Source organism: Eubalaena glacialis, chromosome 10, assembly GCF_028564815.1.
Source record: "Eubalaena glacialis isolate mEubGla1 chromosome 10, mEubGla1.1.hap2.+ XY, whole genome shotgun sequence".
Lineage (NCBI taxonomy): Eukaryota > Metazoa > Chordata > Mammalia > Artiodactyla > Balaenidae > Eubalaena > Eubalaena glacialis.
The window spans coordinates 72,914,607-72,928,938 of NC_083725.1; the positions used below are offsets into that span (position 1 = coordinate 72,914,607).

Here is a 14,332-nt window from a genome sequence, read left to right on the forward strand (position 1 = left end):
AATGGTGTCTCTCCTTCCAGTTGCAAGGGCTTGTGGAGACATCTATAAATTTTTTCAGAAATGCCTTTTCCCTAGTAGTTGTTAATTAATAAGACTTGCATTTCAATTTTATTATTTAGCTTTTCAAGGAAAAAAGGCATGGTGCTTGCTTCAGCAGCACATATAGTAAGAAGAAAAAAGGAAAGAAGGCATGGAAAATTAAATTTTACCAAAAGTATAGAGAAAAGGCAAAACAGAATTTTTTAAATAATGATGCAATAAAGGGCAAACATGTTCTTCACAGGAGTTTTTTTAGTGGGAGAGCTAAGTCAAAAAGAAAAAAGATTGCACTAAAATGCATATCATAAAACATAAGCATTCACATAAAATCAAATATTGTCAGATATACGTAAATAAAATAAAAATGAAAATGTCTAATTCATTTTTACTAAGGTACAGTTCTGGAACCCTCAGTTTCTAAAACTTCGTTTCTTTAATAGTCTCCTCAGTTTTTAATTTTTTTGTGAAATAAATGTGTTCTATTTCATGGTTTTTTATGAGCATGTTAGAAATGGTTTCAGATGCAAAACCTCTAACATTCATAGCTTCTCTTAAGCTGTATGGACTTGTGAATAAAATATTTAGCACATTACTTGAAGAGCTATTATATAACCAATCCATATAGTAGGCTGGAGCCAAACCAAGAGAGTGTACCTTGTTTTCTCTCACCCTCACACTGTTGGTTATCCTTTTGAATTAGTTTTTATATGAATGTTTACAATCTAAGGCTCTGATTTCTGAGTGATTGAGGTTGTTGGATCCATCTTGCCAACTAGCAGGCCTGCTCCCTTAGTATCTGCTGCCTAGAGTGGACGTTTACTTAATGACAATGAATGCTGACTCCTACTTTGCCAATAAGGTTTAAAGCTCTCCGTGAAGCTTCCAGCTGGAGAAGTGTTACCTTAAATGAGGCTATGGACAACTCCACAATCTCCCAAATCTTGCTAGGTCAAGAGGAAAAAAAAAAAAAAAGGGTCTTTAGAATGGGTAATCCCCATCCTAAGAGGACACACATTTGCCCATTTAATCTGAGGTCTCTCATCTGAGAGTTAGACGATTCTAATTGCTGAAGCTGCTGGATTTATTAGAGTCTAAGCCAACTTTGAGGGGCCAAGGCAATAAATTCACACAAGAGATTTGGGATTTGGACGAAATTCCACTATCTATATGTCAACACAGCGTCATGATGACCATGATGCTTGATTTACTCAAATGTTCCTCATGTCTATCAGGCAGACTCTTGCCCGAGGGCCTCTGCACTTGATATTTCCTCCCCCTGGAATGCTCCATCTCCAGGATATCTGCATCGCTTATGCCCTCACTTTCTGCAAATGTCACCTTCGCAGAGTGTCTTCCTTTTCCACCCAAAGAGAAATAGGACCCACCTCCTAGCCCCCACCCCCAAGCAGTAGGTCCCTTACCCACTGTTTTCCTCCTTAGCGATGATCACCATCTGATACACTGCAGTTGGTTATCTCTACTCCTTCAGTAGAATGTAAGCTCCATGGGAGGTGTGGGGGTCTGGGGGCGGGGGGCGGCAGCAAAATTTTGAATGTTTTGTTCCCTGCTAGAGAAGGCCCAGAAAAGTGTCAGGCACGAAGTGGGTGCTCAACAGTTATAGGGATTATTGGATGGATGAATAAGGGGACGCAGCTTATTAGAAGTTAGCCTGTCTGGGAAAGGTCATCCGTAGCTAGGGTCCAACTCCCAGACTCTCTCTTCCCCACATGTTATTGGTTATCGGGAAAAGGAGGCTGTGAGCCCCAAGGTGTGCTGCGCACAGAAGGTCCTATAATGAACACTGTATCTTTTCCTAGGAGCAGGGCGTGGTAACGCGGGTCTAAGATGCAGGCCGGGAGCGGGAGAGTGGGAACAGCCCCTTGCCCCGCGAGCCAATGGGAAGAGACACTCTCTGGGCGGGGCTGTGAGGGTCCAAGCATCCCGGGCGGCCCACGCAGCACTCCGCGCGCGTTTGCTCGGCTCGAAGCGCAGGAGGGAGTTTTGGCGTAAAGAGTCAAAGAGTGAGTTCCCCTTTCGCATCAGACAGCAGGTAACTCTTGAGCCCTTCCCTTCCCTCTTTCCTTTCCCTCTTGAGTTCGTGGCTTTCAGCGCTGGAATTGAACCTTCGCCACCAATGCCCACCGTGTGACCCCAGGTATGGAATGACCGTTCTCTTCGCTGCGTGTGTTTTGCCTGCTCTAAAATACAAAGTTAAATCCCGTGAGCGTCTTGCCAGCGCCCGGATTCTGTGTGGAAGACAAGAAAGGGCAGGCAAACTCGGCCCGAGGCCCAAGAGGAGAGCTGCTAGGACCCCGGGGGTGGAGAACGGTGCTGGCTAGAGGGCGCCGGCGGTGACCGGGCGGGAGAGGCCACTTCCCAGGTTCCAGTCCGCTGCACCTGGGGAGACGGGAAGCCCGGGACCGGGGTGCCCACGTGGGTAATGAGTGCAGTTTGGGTGAAGACCTAGTGTAGCCTTTAACTCGCGGGCAATGCCCGTTTCTTAACTCTCCTGATGTCAGGTGGTATGATTATCCCCACTGTCAAGAGTTCTGATGAATTCAGGCACGGTTCTCTCCCCTCTGCCCGGAGCAGGTGTTTATCCTTCAATCCCAGAATCTTCCCTCCACCTGGGCTCCGCCGTTATTCCTCCACCCTGTGACGCCTCCAACCCCCTCGCCCGACTGAAGACAAAACCGCTAGCCTAAAACTTTGCAGTCTCTGTGCTCCTCGCTACCAATTTCTCTCATTCCTCTTCTAACAAAGTTCTAAAAAGAATAGCGCATATTTGCTCCCTGCATCAGTCACCCTCTACCCATAATAGTGAGGCTTTATCACTCCCACTCCTTCTCCCCCAGCAGAGACCTAAAATTGCTGTCTTCACAGAGGTTTCCACTGAGCTCCCACCCTCCAAATTCAAGTACAGTTGGCAGGCATTCATAATCTCTTTGAGATTTGACAAATTGATATTGCCTCTCTCACCTTTTTATTTTTCCACGTATTTAAGTAATGTATTCTGATTAAAGAAAGTTGTTACAAATTGTCCTAAACCCAAAACACAACAGTGGTTAATACTTTGATATATTTCATCCATTTTTTATGCAGAGGTTTCAATTCCTTAGTTGTAATCCTTAATGCTCCTACCATTTGCTTTTAACCATGCATGTGTTGCATATTGCTGTATGAAGAGATCATTTTAATGGCTGAGAAATCAAGTGCGTGCCATATTTTTATGCATTTATTTCACTAATCATCATTAAATTTTAATTTGTTGACAATTGTTTACTATTCTATTATGCACAAAACTTTCTTTTCTGTATTTGGAATTCTTTCCATTGGATAATTTCCCATCGAGAAGTTACTGATTGAACAGTCATGCATATTTTTAAAGTTCTCCAGAGCTGTGAAACCTGCAGCTTTCCAAGAGTGTACAAATTAACATTTACACTAACAATATCTGCTTCATTCCATTCTCATCGTCATACGGTATTGTTTCTTAAAGTTTATTTTTGCCATTTTAATAAGCGTGGAGTGATATCACCTGGTTTGTATTAGTTTGGTATCTGCTTAAGTTTGAACATTTTCTGAAATACTTGTTAGCCATTTTCCCCGTGTCTGAAAAGGTTATTTACAATAATTTTATTTCAGTGCTTTTCTAATATATTTGTATTATGTCTTTTGGTGATATGAACCTTTTTAAAACCACATTTTAGAGGGGACTGTAACTCATATAGAAGACTGCATTAAACATAAATGTGCATCTTAGTGAACGATAACCCAGTGATCATCCATGTAAACTATCACCAGGTCAAGGAATAGAAGATTACTATTACCGTACTACACTATACTAACGTATTACCATTACTATAGAGTGCCCAGGAGCCCAGGGGAAGCTTCCTGATTACAAATCCCTCCCTCCCTGCAGAGGTAACACTAAACCGATTTTTATGGTAGTTACTTCCTTACCCCAGCCCATTTTAAAAATGTGGCTTTAACACTTACACATACATCCATAAACAGTATACCAGTTTAGTTTTCTATTTTTTAGTTTTGATATTTTTATAAATGGAATTATATGGTATATAACCTTTTGGGGTTTGACTTCTTTCACTGATTATGTTTGTGTGATTCATCCTAGTGGCAGGTAACTACAGATCATATATTTTCATTGCTCCATAGGATTTCATTCTATGAATTTACCAGTTTATTTATTGGTTCTACTATAGGTTTGCTCTTGGATCTTTTCCAGTGCTTAGGAATTACAAACAATGCTGTTATGGCTATTTTTGTATGTCTCTTGGCATATACCTGCACACACACATTTCTGTTAGGTATAATATATTCTGAGGACTGTAATTGCTAGGCCATCGTGTATGCATAAATCCAATTTAAAAACAACCATTTTATTTTAGAATAGTTTTAGATTTACAGAAAAAAGAGTTCTCGTGCACCCATTACCCAATTTCCCCTATTTTTAACATCTTGTATTACTGTAGTATATTTGTAACAACTAAAGCAATTAATTAAAACTATTAATTCACACTTAGTTCAGATTTCACTATTTTTTTCCCTAGTACTCTTTCTGCCCTTGGATCCTTTCTAGGATACCATATTATCAATACTTTTAGGCATCTTGTCTCCTTAGTCTCCTCTGGTCTGTGACAGTTTCTCAGTCTTTCCTTGTTTTTGATGACCTCGACATTTTTGAGAGTTATTGGCCAGGTATTTTGTAGCATTTCATTTAGGTTTGTCTAAAATTTTCCTCGTGGTTAGACTGGGATTATGGATTTGGGGGAAGAATATCACAGTGGTTATATGCCATTCTCATCAAATCACATCCGTGGTACACACTGTCAACAGTGACTTATGGTTGATGATATTAACCTTGATCACCAGGCTAGGGCAGAGTGTCAGGTTTCTCCACTTAGCATATCACTAAGAATGATCCACACTCCTGGGTGGGCGTGGGCTGGGGTTAAGATCCACCTCCTGGAGGAAGGAATAGCTACATAAAGTATTTGGAATTCTTCTGTAAGTAAGATTTGTCTCTTTCCCCCCATTAATTTATTCATTCAGTCATTTATATCAGTACGGACTTATGAACATTTGCTTTATACTTTAGGTTATAATGCTACATTACTTACTTTTGCCATTGGGAGCTCTTTTGGGTTGGTTCTTGTATCTTTTTGACCTACCTCATCCTTTTCTTTTCCTTACTTTCTGGCATAACAAGAAGCTTTAGACTCAGTTTGTATACTCCCAGCCCCAGTTGTAGAATCAGCAGTTTCTCCAAGGAGCCCTCATTCCTCTTATTGGAGAATGGTATTAGAAACCAAGATCTGGGTCTGGGTGCATATCTCCAATTTTAGTAGTTAATGCCAACAGTTCTAAAGTGGTTTTACTAATTTAAACTTCAACTCATTATTTGTCAAATTTCCTAAAAACATTTGCTGTTTTCAGGTTACCTTTTGTGTTTGAATTCCTATGGACAAGAAGTTTTAATTTCAACATAGTTAACAATATATCTCCTGATATTCATCCTGATTCTTGATCATTTCCCTTATTGTGCCCAAGCTGATAAGTTCCTCCTTTTCTAAGGTGTAATGAATATGCTCTGCTTTTCCCCCCTCTTGTTTGAAGTATTAACAATGTACTGATTTATGTATCTGAGATTTATTCTGAGGATACTAATTTTTGTCTGAATGGTTTAGACGTTGTCCTAATAATCTACACTGAATGCTTCCCTTCCCAATTATTATGTTTCTTCTATCATACATTACAATCTCATGGGAATGCCTTTTTCTGAGCTATCTACTCTGTTGCTTTGATTTGTTATGGTAATGTCATAGAGAAGGGCTGATGAGTTGTGTACGAAGCAGTAGAGGGTAAGGCTTTGGAATTGGTTTCAACTGGGGCAATTTGCTGCCCTGGGAACATCTGGCAATGTCTGAAGACATTTTGTTTGTCACAACTGTGGGAGATTGAGGGTCCTAACGGCATATAGTGGGTAGAGGCCAAGAAGGCTGCTGAACATTATACTATGCACTTACAGTATCCCCCAAATAAAGAATTATCTGGCAAAAAATGTTAATAGTGGTGAGGTTGAGAAACCGCTATAGGAGATTACAGTGGCCCAAGAAAGGAAATCAGACAGGAATGTATGAAAAGGGTGGGAATATCCTGTTTCCTAGATAACATGTAACTTCTCCAAGACCTTCTCATCTCTACCCTCTATGGAAAAGAATTCCTCCTTCCTTTGTGTTCTGGAACTGCTAGAGCTCAGAAGACTGCCATTATATATTTAGAGGTCTTCCCTTTCCCCTAGCCCGGTGTTCAGCACGGGGTCAGATATCAGAGCATAGCCACACAGATTTCATTAAATCTGAATACCCAGTGTCTGGGAAAATAAAGTGAAATTAGAAGGCAAGTGGTACCTAGTAGAAAGAGAATGAATTTTGTAGTCTGATAAGCTTGTCAACTCTGTAACCTGGGCAAGCTTCTTAATTTCTGAGTCCCTGTATCGGTAAAATGTGGATAAAACCAAACTTTCGGGACTAGAGAAAATTTTCATAAAGAACCTGTCACAGTAGATCCTCAAAAAATATGGTAACTATTAATGTGTGCTGAGTGAATAATTTATTTTGAACAAATATCCTTTCATTATTATAGGTGGTAAACTTTTACATCAATAAATTTGCAAATTGAAATAGATCCTCTTAGGCCATGGGTTCCCATTTTAGTTCAGAACATTTTGGAATTTATGAATGCCATCGCAGAAGAGGAGCCACACCAGACAACCTCTGTTTTCCTCTTCCCAAAAATGTAAACAAAGGAAGACCAGAAAATTTAAAAAAAAAACAAATTCCTTCAAGAACAGCATAAAACCTTTGGGAAGGAAGCCAAAGTATATTGTACTCTCTGTGAGAGTTGTAGATATCATATAGTAGAAACCCAGTAGGATTCAGATGAGAGCCAAGGGGGGACAAAATATCAACAATTAAGGCATTGTTAAAATAGTAGTATTATACGTATGGCACCCTGTAAATTAGGTGCATGTGTTATCTTCCAATCCTTGCAGAGGTAGGTACTGTTATTTTTCCTGCTTACAGATATGAAAATTGAATTTTAAAATGCCTACCTAGTGGGTTTTACAAAAGGGTGGTCATTGGTCTGAGCTATCTCAGTGGAATTGTGGTAGCAACAGTTAGATTGCAGGGGACTGAGGAGGTATAATACGTAAAGTATAGAAGACTGTGAGGACATTTGACTCTGAAGATGAAGGGGATGTGAAGTGAAGGAAACATTCGTAAAAGACTAAAGTGGACTTGGGCGTGTTTAAATGCTAATGAGAAGGACTTAGAGGACAGGGAGAAGTTGAGGCTAGAGAAGTGAAGAGAGATTTCTGATGGATTAAGTCCCTTAATAATTCCTGACTCTAATGAGATTCAGGGGTGAAGGAATGAGCTATAGAAAAGGGGCTAGAGCCACCTTCTTTTGTTACAGGAAAGAAGAAGGAAAAGATAGGCTCCCATGCAGTGATAACTGTACATTACATATCACATTTTCCCTCACCTACTGTATTTTGTATGTTCTGGAGGAATTTCAGTGTTCCTTTGAAGTTTCCTCAAATTTTCTCCTTTTTGCTTCTTTAAAAAAAAATTACTATGGAACCTGTTTTGGTCAGATCCTAATCTATAATCTAGATTATTTCTGCAGTGCAGTCAAAACAAACAAAACCCTAAAACAGCCGATAGCTCACCAGTTACTGTAGGAGAAAGTCCTGATTTACTTTGTAATTTTCAGATAATTCACATTCTGTTTAAGAAGTAAAATCTCCCTCTGTACATTTTTACTTGTCCCATCAATCTTTATCGAATCCCATTGGCAAGAGTAGGGGGTGGCATGTGAAAGGCTGGAAAGGAGAGGGGGTTGGAGAAAAATCTAGGTTGAGTTCTAGCTGTACCACTTACTAGCTCTGTCTCTTTAGGCAAATCACTGAAGAGGAGATGAGGAACTTGAAGATACGGTTTAAACGATTGACTGCAGTACCCGTGCTAAATAAGAAATTGAATAAGGCTCTTAAGATGGCTGATAAATAAGAGGAAAACAGAGGGCTCAAAAGACTAGGATTTGATAGCATTTGAAGAACAGTCACCATGGGAGTGAGGGCGTGAAACTGCTCAATTAACTGGAAGGTATTAGTTTAAGAGTTTAATTAATTTAAGGGACTCTGCAGAGTTTGGGTAGCTGCTGCTGATAAAGTCTGAGTGAGAGCATCAGAGTGAAATGCTGGAGTGGAATGAGGTCATGGGGGTTGAGGTGGGCGAGAATGCTGTTTGGGAAGGGCTTTAACTTTGAGCTCACCCAGAATAATTGTGGTGTTGGGGAGTGGATGTGAAAGTAGCTTGTGAGCTAAGAACGCAGATCTTCAGGGACTAGTATGGATTTGTGACCAGAGATGACATGACAAGAGGTAAATGGTGATATATGCCAATGGTGACAAATGTGCTTCAAGAGTAATGATGGGGGTACAATAACAACGTTTTATAGGCTGAGATGTATGTTGGGTGTTGGTGGGGGAGAGAGAGAATGAAGAAATTTGCCAATACTTAGTAGGAGCCTGTTCTGAGCCAGTTGATATTTGAACTCTACCTTATTTAATCCATACCACAGTCCTCTGAGATTGGTTCTGATATCCTTGCTTTGCAGAAGAGTAATGAGAGATGGATTGCCTTTCTTTATTTCTTACAGCTCATAAGTGTGGGACTGGGAGTAACTCTTGGGAAGGTGGAAGAAACATAGATGGATCTATATTAGAAGAATGTTTTTATGATAGAAAATGTATTACAGTGGACAGAAAGTCAGTACTGAGCCTGATACAGTGGGCTTCAACACAGGTTTGTTGAATTAATCTATGTTTTTAGAGGTATTTCATTTTCTAAACTTACTTTTCCATAGGCCCCTTTATTCCACGTTCTTTTGATTATTTTTTCCCCACTGAAGCTTGAATATTGATCCATGGACAAGATGACAGATTTGTCATCTTCCTCCTTCTTTTCTGATTTTGGGCTGCTACTGTATTTGGAGGAGCTAAACAAAGAGGAATGAAATAGATTCAAGTCACTCCTGAAGAATGAGACCACGGAACCTGGATCCTGCAGGATACCCTGGTCTGAAGTGAAGAAGGCCAAGTGGGAGGATTTGGCTAACTTGATGAACAAGTATTATCCAGGAGAGCAGGCCTGGGAGGTGGCTCTCAAAATCTTTGGCAAGATGAACCTGAAGGATCTGTGTGAGAGAGCAAATGCATAGATCAACTGTGAGTGATGCTGTACGCACATCTGCGGGTGGGAAGAAGGAAGTGGTTCCTGGAGCCCATTCTATGAGAGGGACTTGGGGATTAAACCATTCTGTGGGACACAAGCTCCATGGTGCTCAAGTACGTTGGATCATTTGAGGAACACAAAACAGGCTGGAGGGTTCTGAGTACTGTTATTCAGCCTGGCTCCTTAATTGGGGGTAATTCATCCATCTTGTACCAATTAGAATGATTAAAGGAATTGAGTGAAAAGAATCGCCCCATCTAGTGCTCCTTTGCCTAAACTACAAATAAAGTCATAGGTTGGCCTAAATTTTGAGGACACTCAAATATGACCTTAAATCTTTGCTGAAATATGAGGAATAGGCAAAAAATTATTACGGGATATAAGGCAAAACAGTATTTTTAGTCATTCCCAGGCGTGAAATTCTGTAGACATCTAAAATTCCTTCTTCATATACAAGGCTTTAGAGCTCCAAAATGTATATCCATTATTTCTTTTGAGCCTCACCGTATCCCTGTGAGGTCAGTACAGTCAAGGAAACTTAGGCTTAGACTATACTACTTGCATTAGAGTTACAGGGTGGGAAGCATGGCAAGAGGTATCATGCTTCAGTGTTGTTCACACCACATCACTTCACCCTCAGCTAAGCTGGTGGAGTCTGAGGCTTTGTTGGCTCTAGTTTCTTAAACCCAGATGATCATAGAATTGGACCACTGAGGAAAATTCTGGCCCCTGTTCTGGCCATCACCAAATTCTCCTTGTGTTTGGTAAATCTCACGATCCTTTTGGAACCTGTTGCAGGGACAGCCCAGACTGAGACCAGAGGACACTGGGGCCAGAGAGGTACAAGGTGATCAGGAAGCAGTGCTGGGTAAGTAGATGGGCTTTTTGTCAGATTTGGGAGGTTTGAGCTTTTGAAGCATGATGGGGGAAAGTTATCTCCCAGGGGACCTTTGTTCAACTCTTGTTAACTTCTTGCAATATCCTACCTGTTCTGTGATTATTGTTCAAAAAGAGTTGACAAAACTGGCTCTCTGGACAAAGTCAGAAACAGGACCATGTTAATTCAAAGCCTCAAAAGAGCAGTATTTGGAAATGGCCAGTCAAAAATTGACAGTCTGATGAACAAAGGTATCTTGTTATCTTGTTTTATAGACTGAAGAGTCCCTGAGTTGACAGGGATTATTTGGCTTTTTGCATCTCCTCTATTCCATTAGAAATGATGCTGTAGGGACTTCCCTGGTAGTCCAGTGGTTAAGACTTTGCCTTCCAATGCAGCAGGTGTGGGTCTGATCCCTGGTCGGGGAGCTAAGATCCCACATGCCTTGGGGACAAAAAAACCAAAACATAACACGGAAGCAATATTGTAACAAATTCAGTAAAGACTTTAAAAATGGTCCACATCAAAAGAAAAATCTTTACTTAAACAGCTCATGCAGCTCAATATTAAAAAAACAAACAACCCAATCAAAAAACGGGCAGAGTACCTAAATAGACATTTCTCCAAAGAAGACATACAGATGGCCAAGAAGCACATGAAAAGCTGCTCAACATCATTAATTATTAGAGCAAATCAAATCAAATCAGATCAAATTAATGCAAATCAAAACTACAGTGAGGTATTACCTCACACCAGTTAGAATGGGCATTATCAGAAAATCTACAAACAACAAATGCTGGAGAGGGTGTGGAGAAAAGGGAACCCTCTTGCACTGTTGGTGGGAATGTAAATTGATACAGCCACTATGGAGAACAGTATGGAGGTTCCTTAAAAAACTGAAAATAGAATTACCATATGACCCAGCAATCCCACTGCTGGGCGTACACGCAGAGAAAACCATAATTCAAAAAGACACATGCACCCCAGTGTTCATTGCAGCACTATTTACAATAGCCAGGTCATGGAAGCAACCTAAATGCCCATCGAGAGACGAATAGATAAAGAAGATGTGGTACATATATACAGTGGAATATTACTAAGCCATAAAAAGGAACAAAATTGGGTCATTTGTAAAGACGTGGATGGATCTAGAGACTATCGTACAGAGTGAAGTAAGTCAGAAAGAGAAAAACAAATATCGTATATTAACTCATATATGTGGAATCTAGAAAAATGGCACAGATGAACCAGTTTGCAAGGCAGAAATAGAGACACAGATGTAGAGAACAAACGTATGGACACCAAGGGGGGAAAGTGGCAGGGGGTGGTGGTGGTGGTGTGATGAATTGGGCGATTGGGATTGACATGTATACACTGATGTGTATAAAATAGATAACTAATAAGAACCTGCTGTGTAAAAAATAAATAAATTTAATTTAATTAAAAAAAAAAAAAGAAATGATGCTGTAATTGAGTTCCAGGATGGTGACAACTAGTCTACGTAAAATGTAATTTCTAGGACCAGGTTTTCTTAGTCTTAGTTCAATACCATTTCCAGTACCCCTACTTTGTTTTGAATTCTATATGGCTGAATTCCAGTTTATATAAATTGAATTATAATACAAAGAAAACTGGACCAGCTTAGCTCAGCTATGCTGCTTTCTAATGGGCTACATTATTTCATTCAAGAAATAATTGAGAACCTACTTTATTCTAAGCACTAATAAATAAAAATTTCTTATTGTATTAAATGATTTTGAAGATAAGTTCCTGCTTGGACCTTAATTTCTGATACAATATAAGGAAGCTTATTTTTGTGGTATAACTGGCCATAAATTTAGGAAACCAAGGTTCTACCTCCATAGAAATTTACTTTGGAAAATTTGGAAGATAGATAAAAGTATAATGAAGAAAGTAAAGATCATCCTTATAATCCCAATTTTTTAAAAGTACAGCACTGTATGATATTATACCATAAAAAGAAAGAGTATCTGACTTCTAATACCATACCTTCCCCTGGGGGAGAACTAAGCATAATTTAGTGGGATATGAACTTTGTTAGATGTTTGCACTGAATGCCCTAGTAGAACAAAGAAAAGAATTATATGCTTTAAAAATTAAAGTAATTCCAGCTTGAGATATGTGCTGTGAATGAAAAATATACTGTGTTCTGAGAATGTACAAAAGAGAGAACTATCTATCTTTGGAGTTCAGAGAAGTCTTCCCAGAGATAGTGACATTTAAATTAAGCTCTAAAGAAGGAATCAGACTGAACTAGGAAAAGATGAAACTATATTTTCATTCTACTTGGACACTTGGGAATTTTTTTCTTTTCTTTAAAATATTCTTCAGGCTATGCTTCAATGTTCATTTCTTTCTTTCTTTTTCTTTTTTAGTTTGTACCTCTCCCTCACCTATTTCTAAATTCCTCCCATCTCCCAGCCCTCTGGCAACCACCTGTTTTTCTCTGTATCTATGACTCTGTTTCTGTTTCATTATGTTTTTTCATTTGTTTTTTAGATTCCACATATAAGTGAACTTGTACAGTATTTGTCTTTCTCTGTCTGACTTCTTCACTTAGCATAACACCCTCTAGGTCCACCCATGTTGTCACAAATGGCAAGGTTTCATTCCTTTTTATGGCTAATATTCCATTGTGTATATATACCACAATTTCTTTATCTGTTCATCTGTTGAGGGGCACTTAGGTTGCTTCCGTATCTTGGCTATTGTAAATAATGCTACAATAAACATAAGGGTGCATATATCTTTTTGAATTAGTGTTTTCATTTTTCTTTGGCTAGATACCCAGGAGTAGAATTACTGTATGGTATGGTAGTTCTGTTTTCAATTTTCTGAGGAACCTTCTTACTGTTTTCCATACTGGCTGTACCTACTTACATTCCCACCAACAGTGCCCGAGGGTTCCATTTTCTCCATATCCTCAACAACACCTGTTATTTGTTGTCTTTTTGATAATAGCCATTGTGACAGATGTAGGGTGATATCTTATTGTGATTTTGATTTGTATTTTTCTGATGATTAGTGATGTTGAGAATCTTTTCATGTGCCTGTTGCCCATCTGAAGTCATCTTTGGAAAAATGTCTATTCAGGTCCTCTGCCCAGTTTTCAATAGGGTTTTTTTCTTTTTTTAATAAATTTATTTATTTATTTTTATTTTTTTTGGCTGCGTTGGGTCTTTGTTGCTGCGCGTGGGCTTTTCTCTAGTTGCGGCGAGAGGGGGCTACTCTTTGTCGCAGTGCGCGGGCTTCTCATTAGGTGGCTTCTCTTGTTGCAGAGCACGGACTCTAGGCGCGCGGGCTTCAGTAGTTGTGGCACTCGGGCTCAATAGTTGTGGCTTGTGGGCTCTAGAGCGCAGGCTCAGTAGTTGCGGCGCACAGGCTTAGTTGCTCCGCCCCATGTGGGATCTTCCCGGACCAGGGCTCGAACCCGTGTTCCCTGCATTGGCAGGCGAATTCTTAACCACTGCGCCACCAGGGTTTTTTTAAATGTTGAGTTGTATGAGCTCTTTATATAGTTTGGGTATTAACCCATTAATGGATATAGTATTTGCAAATATCTTCTCCCATTCAGTAGATGGCCTTTTTGTTTTGTTGATAGTTTCACTGTGCAAAAGCTTTTTATTTATTTATTTATTTATTGAAGTATAGTTGATATACAATATTATATAAGTCACAGGTGTACAATATAACGATTCATAATTTTTAAAAGAATTCTCCATTTATGGTTATTATAAAATATTGGCTATCTTCCCCGTGTTGTACAATATATCCTTGGAGCTTATTTTATATGTAATAGTTTGTACCTCTTAATCCCATACCCCTATAGTGCCCCTCCCCCGCAACTGGTAACCACTAGTTTGTTCTCTATATCTGTGAGTCTGCTTCTTTTTTGTTATATTCATTAGTTTGTTGCATTTTTTTTAGATTCCACATATAAGTGATATTATATCTTTCTCTGTGTGACTTATTTTACTTAGCATAATACCCTCAAATGCAAAAGCTTTTTAGTTCGATGTAGTCCTGTTTGTTTACTTTTGCTTTCATTTCCCTTGCCTGAGGAGGCATATCC

At 39.5% G+C, this 14,332-nt stretch overlaps 1 protein-coding gene across 1 annotated transcript in view; it reads left to right on the forward strand.

Moving 5' to 3' along the window:
* The first annotated feature begins 9,063 nt into the window (after positions 1 to 9,063).
* Positions 9,064 to 14,332, forward strand: part of NLRP14 (NLR family pyrin domain containing 14) — a 40,952-nt gene continuing 35,683 nt past the window's right edge. The window contains 3 exon segments of the mRNA XM_061203727.1: positions 9,064 to 9,355; positions 10,161 to 10,173; positions 10,175 to 10,230. Of these exon segments, the coding sequence (XP_061059710.1) occupies positions 9,064 to 9,355; positions 10,161 to 10,173; positions 10,175 to 10,230 (361 nt within the window).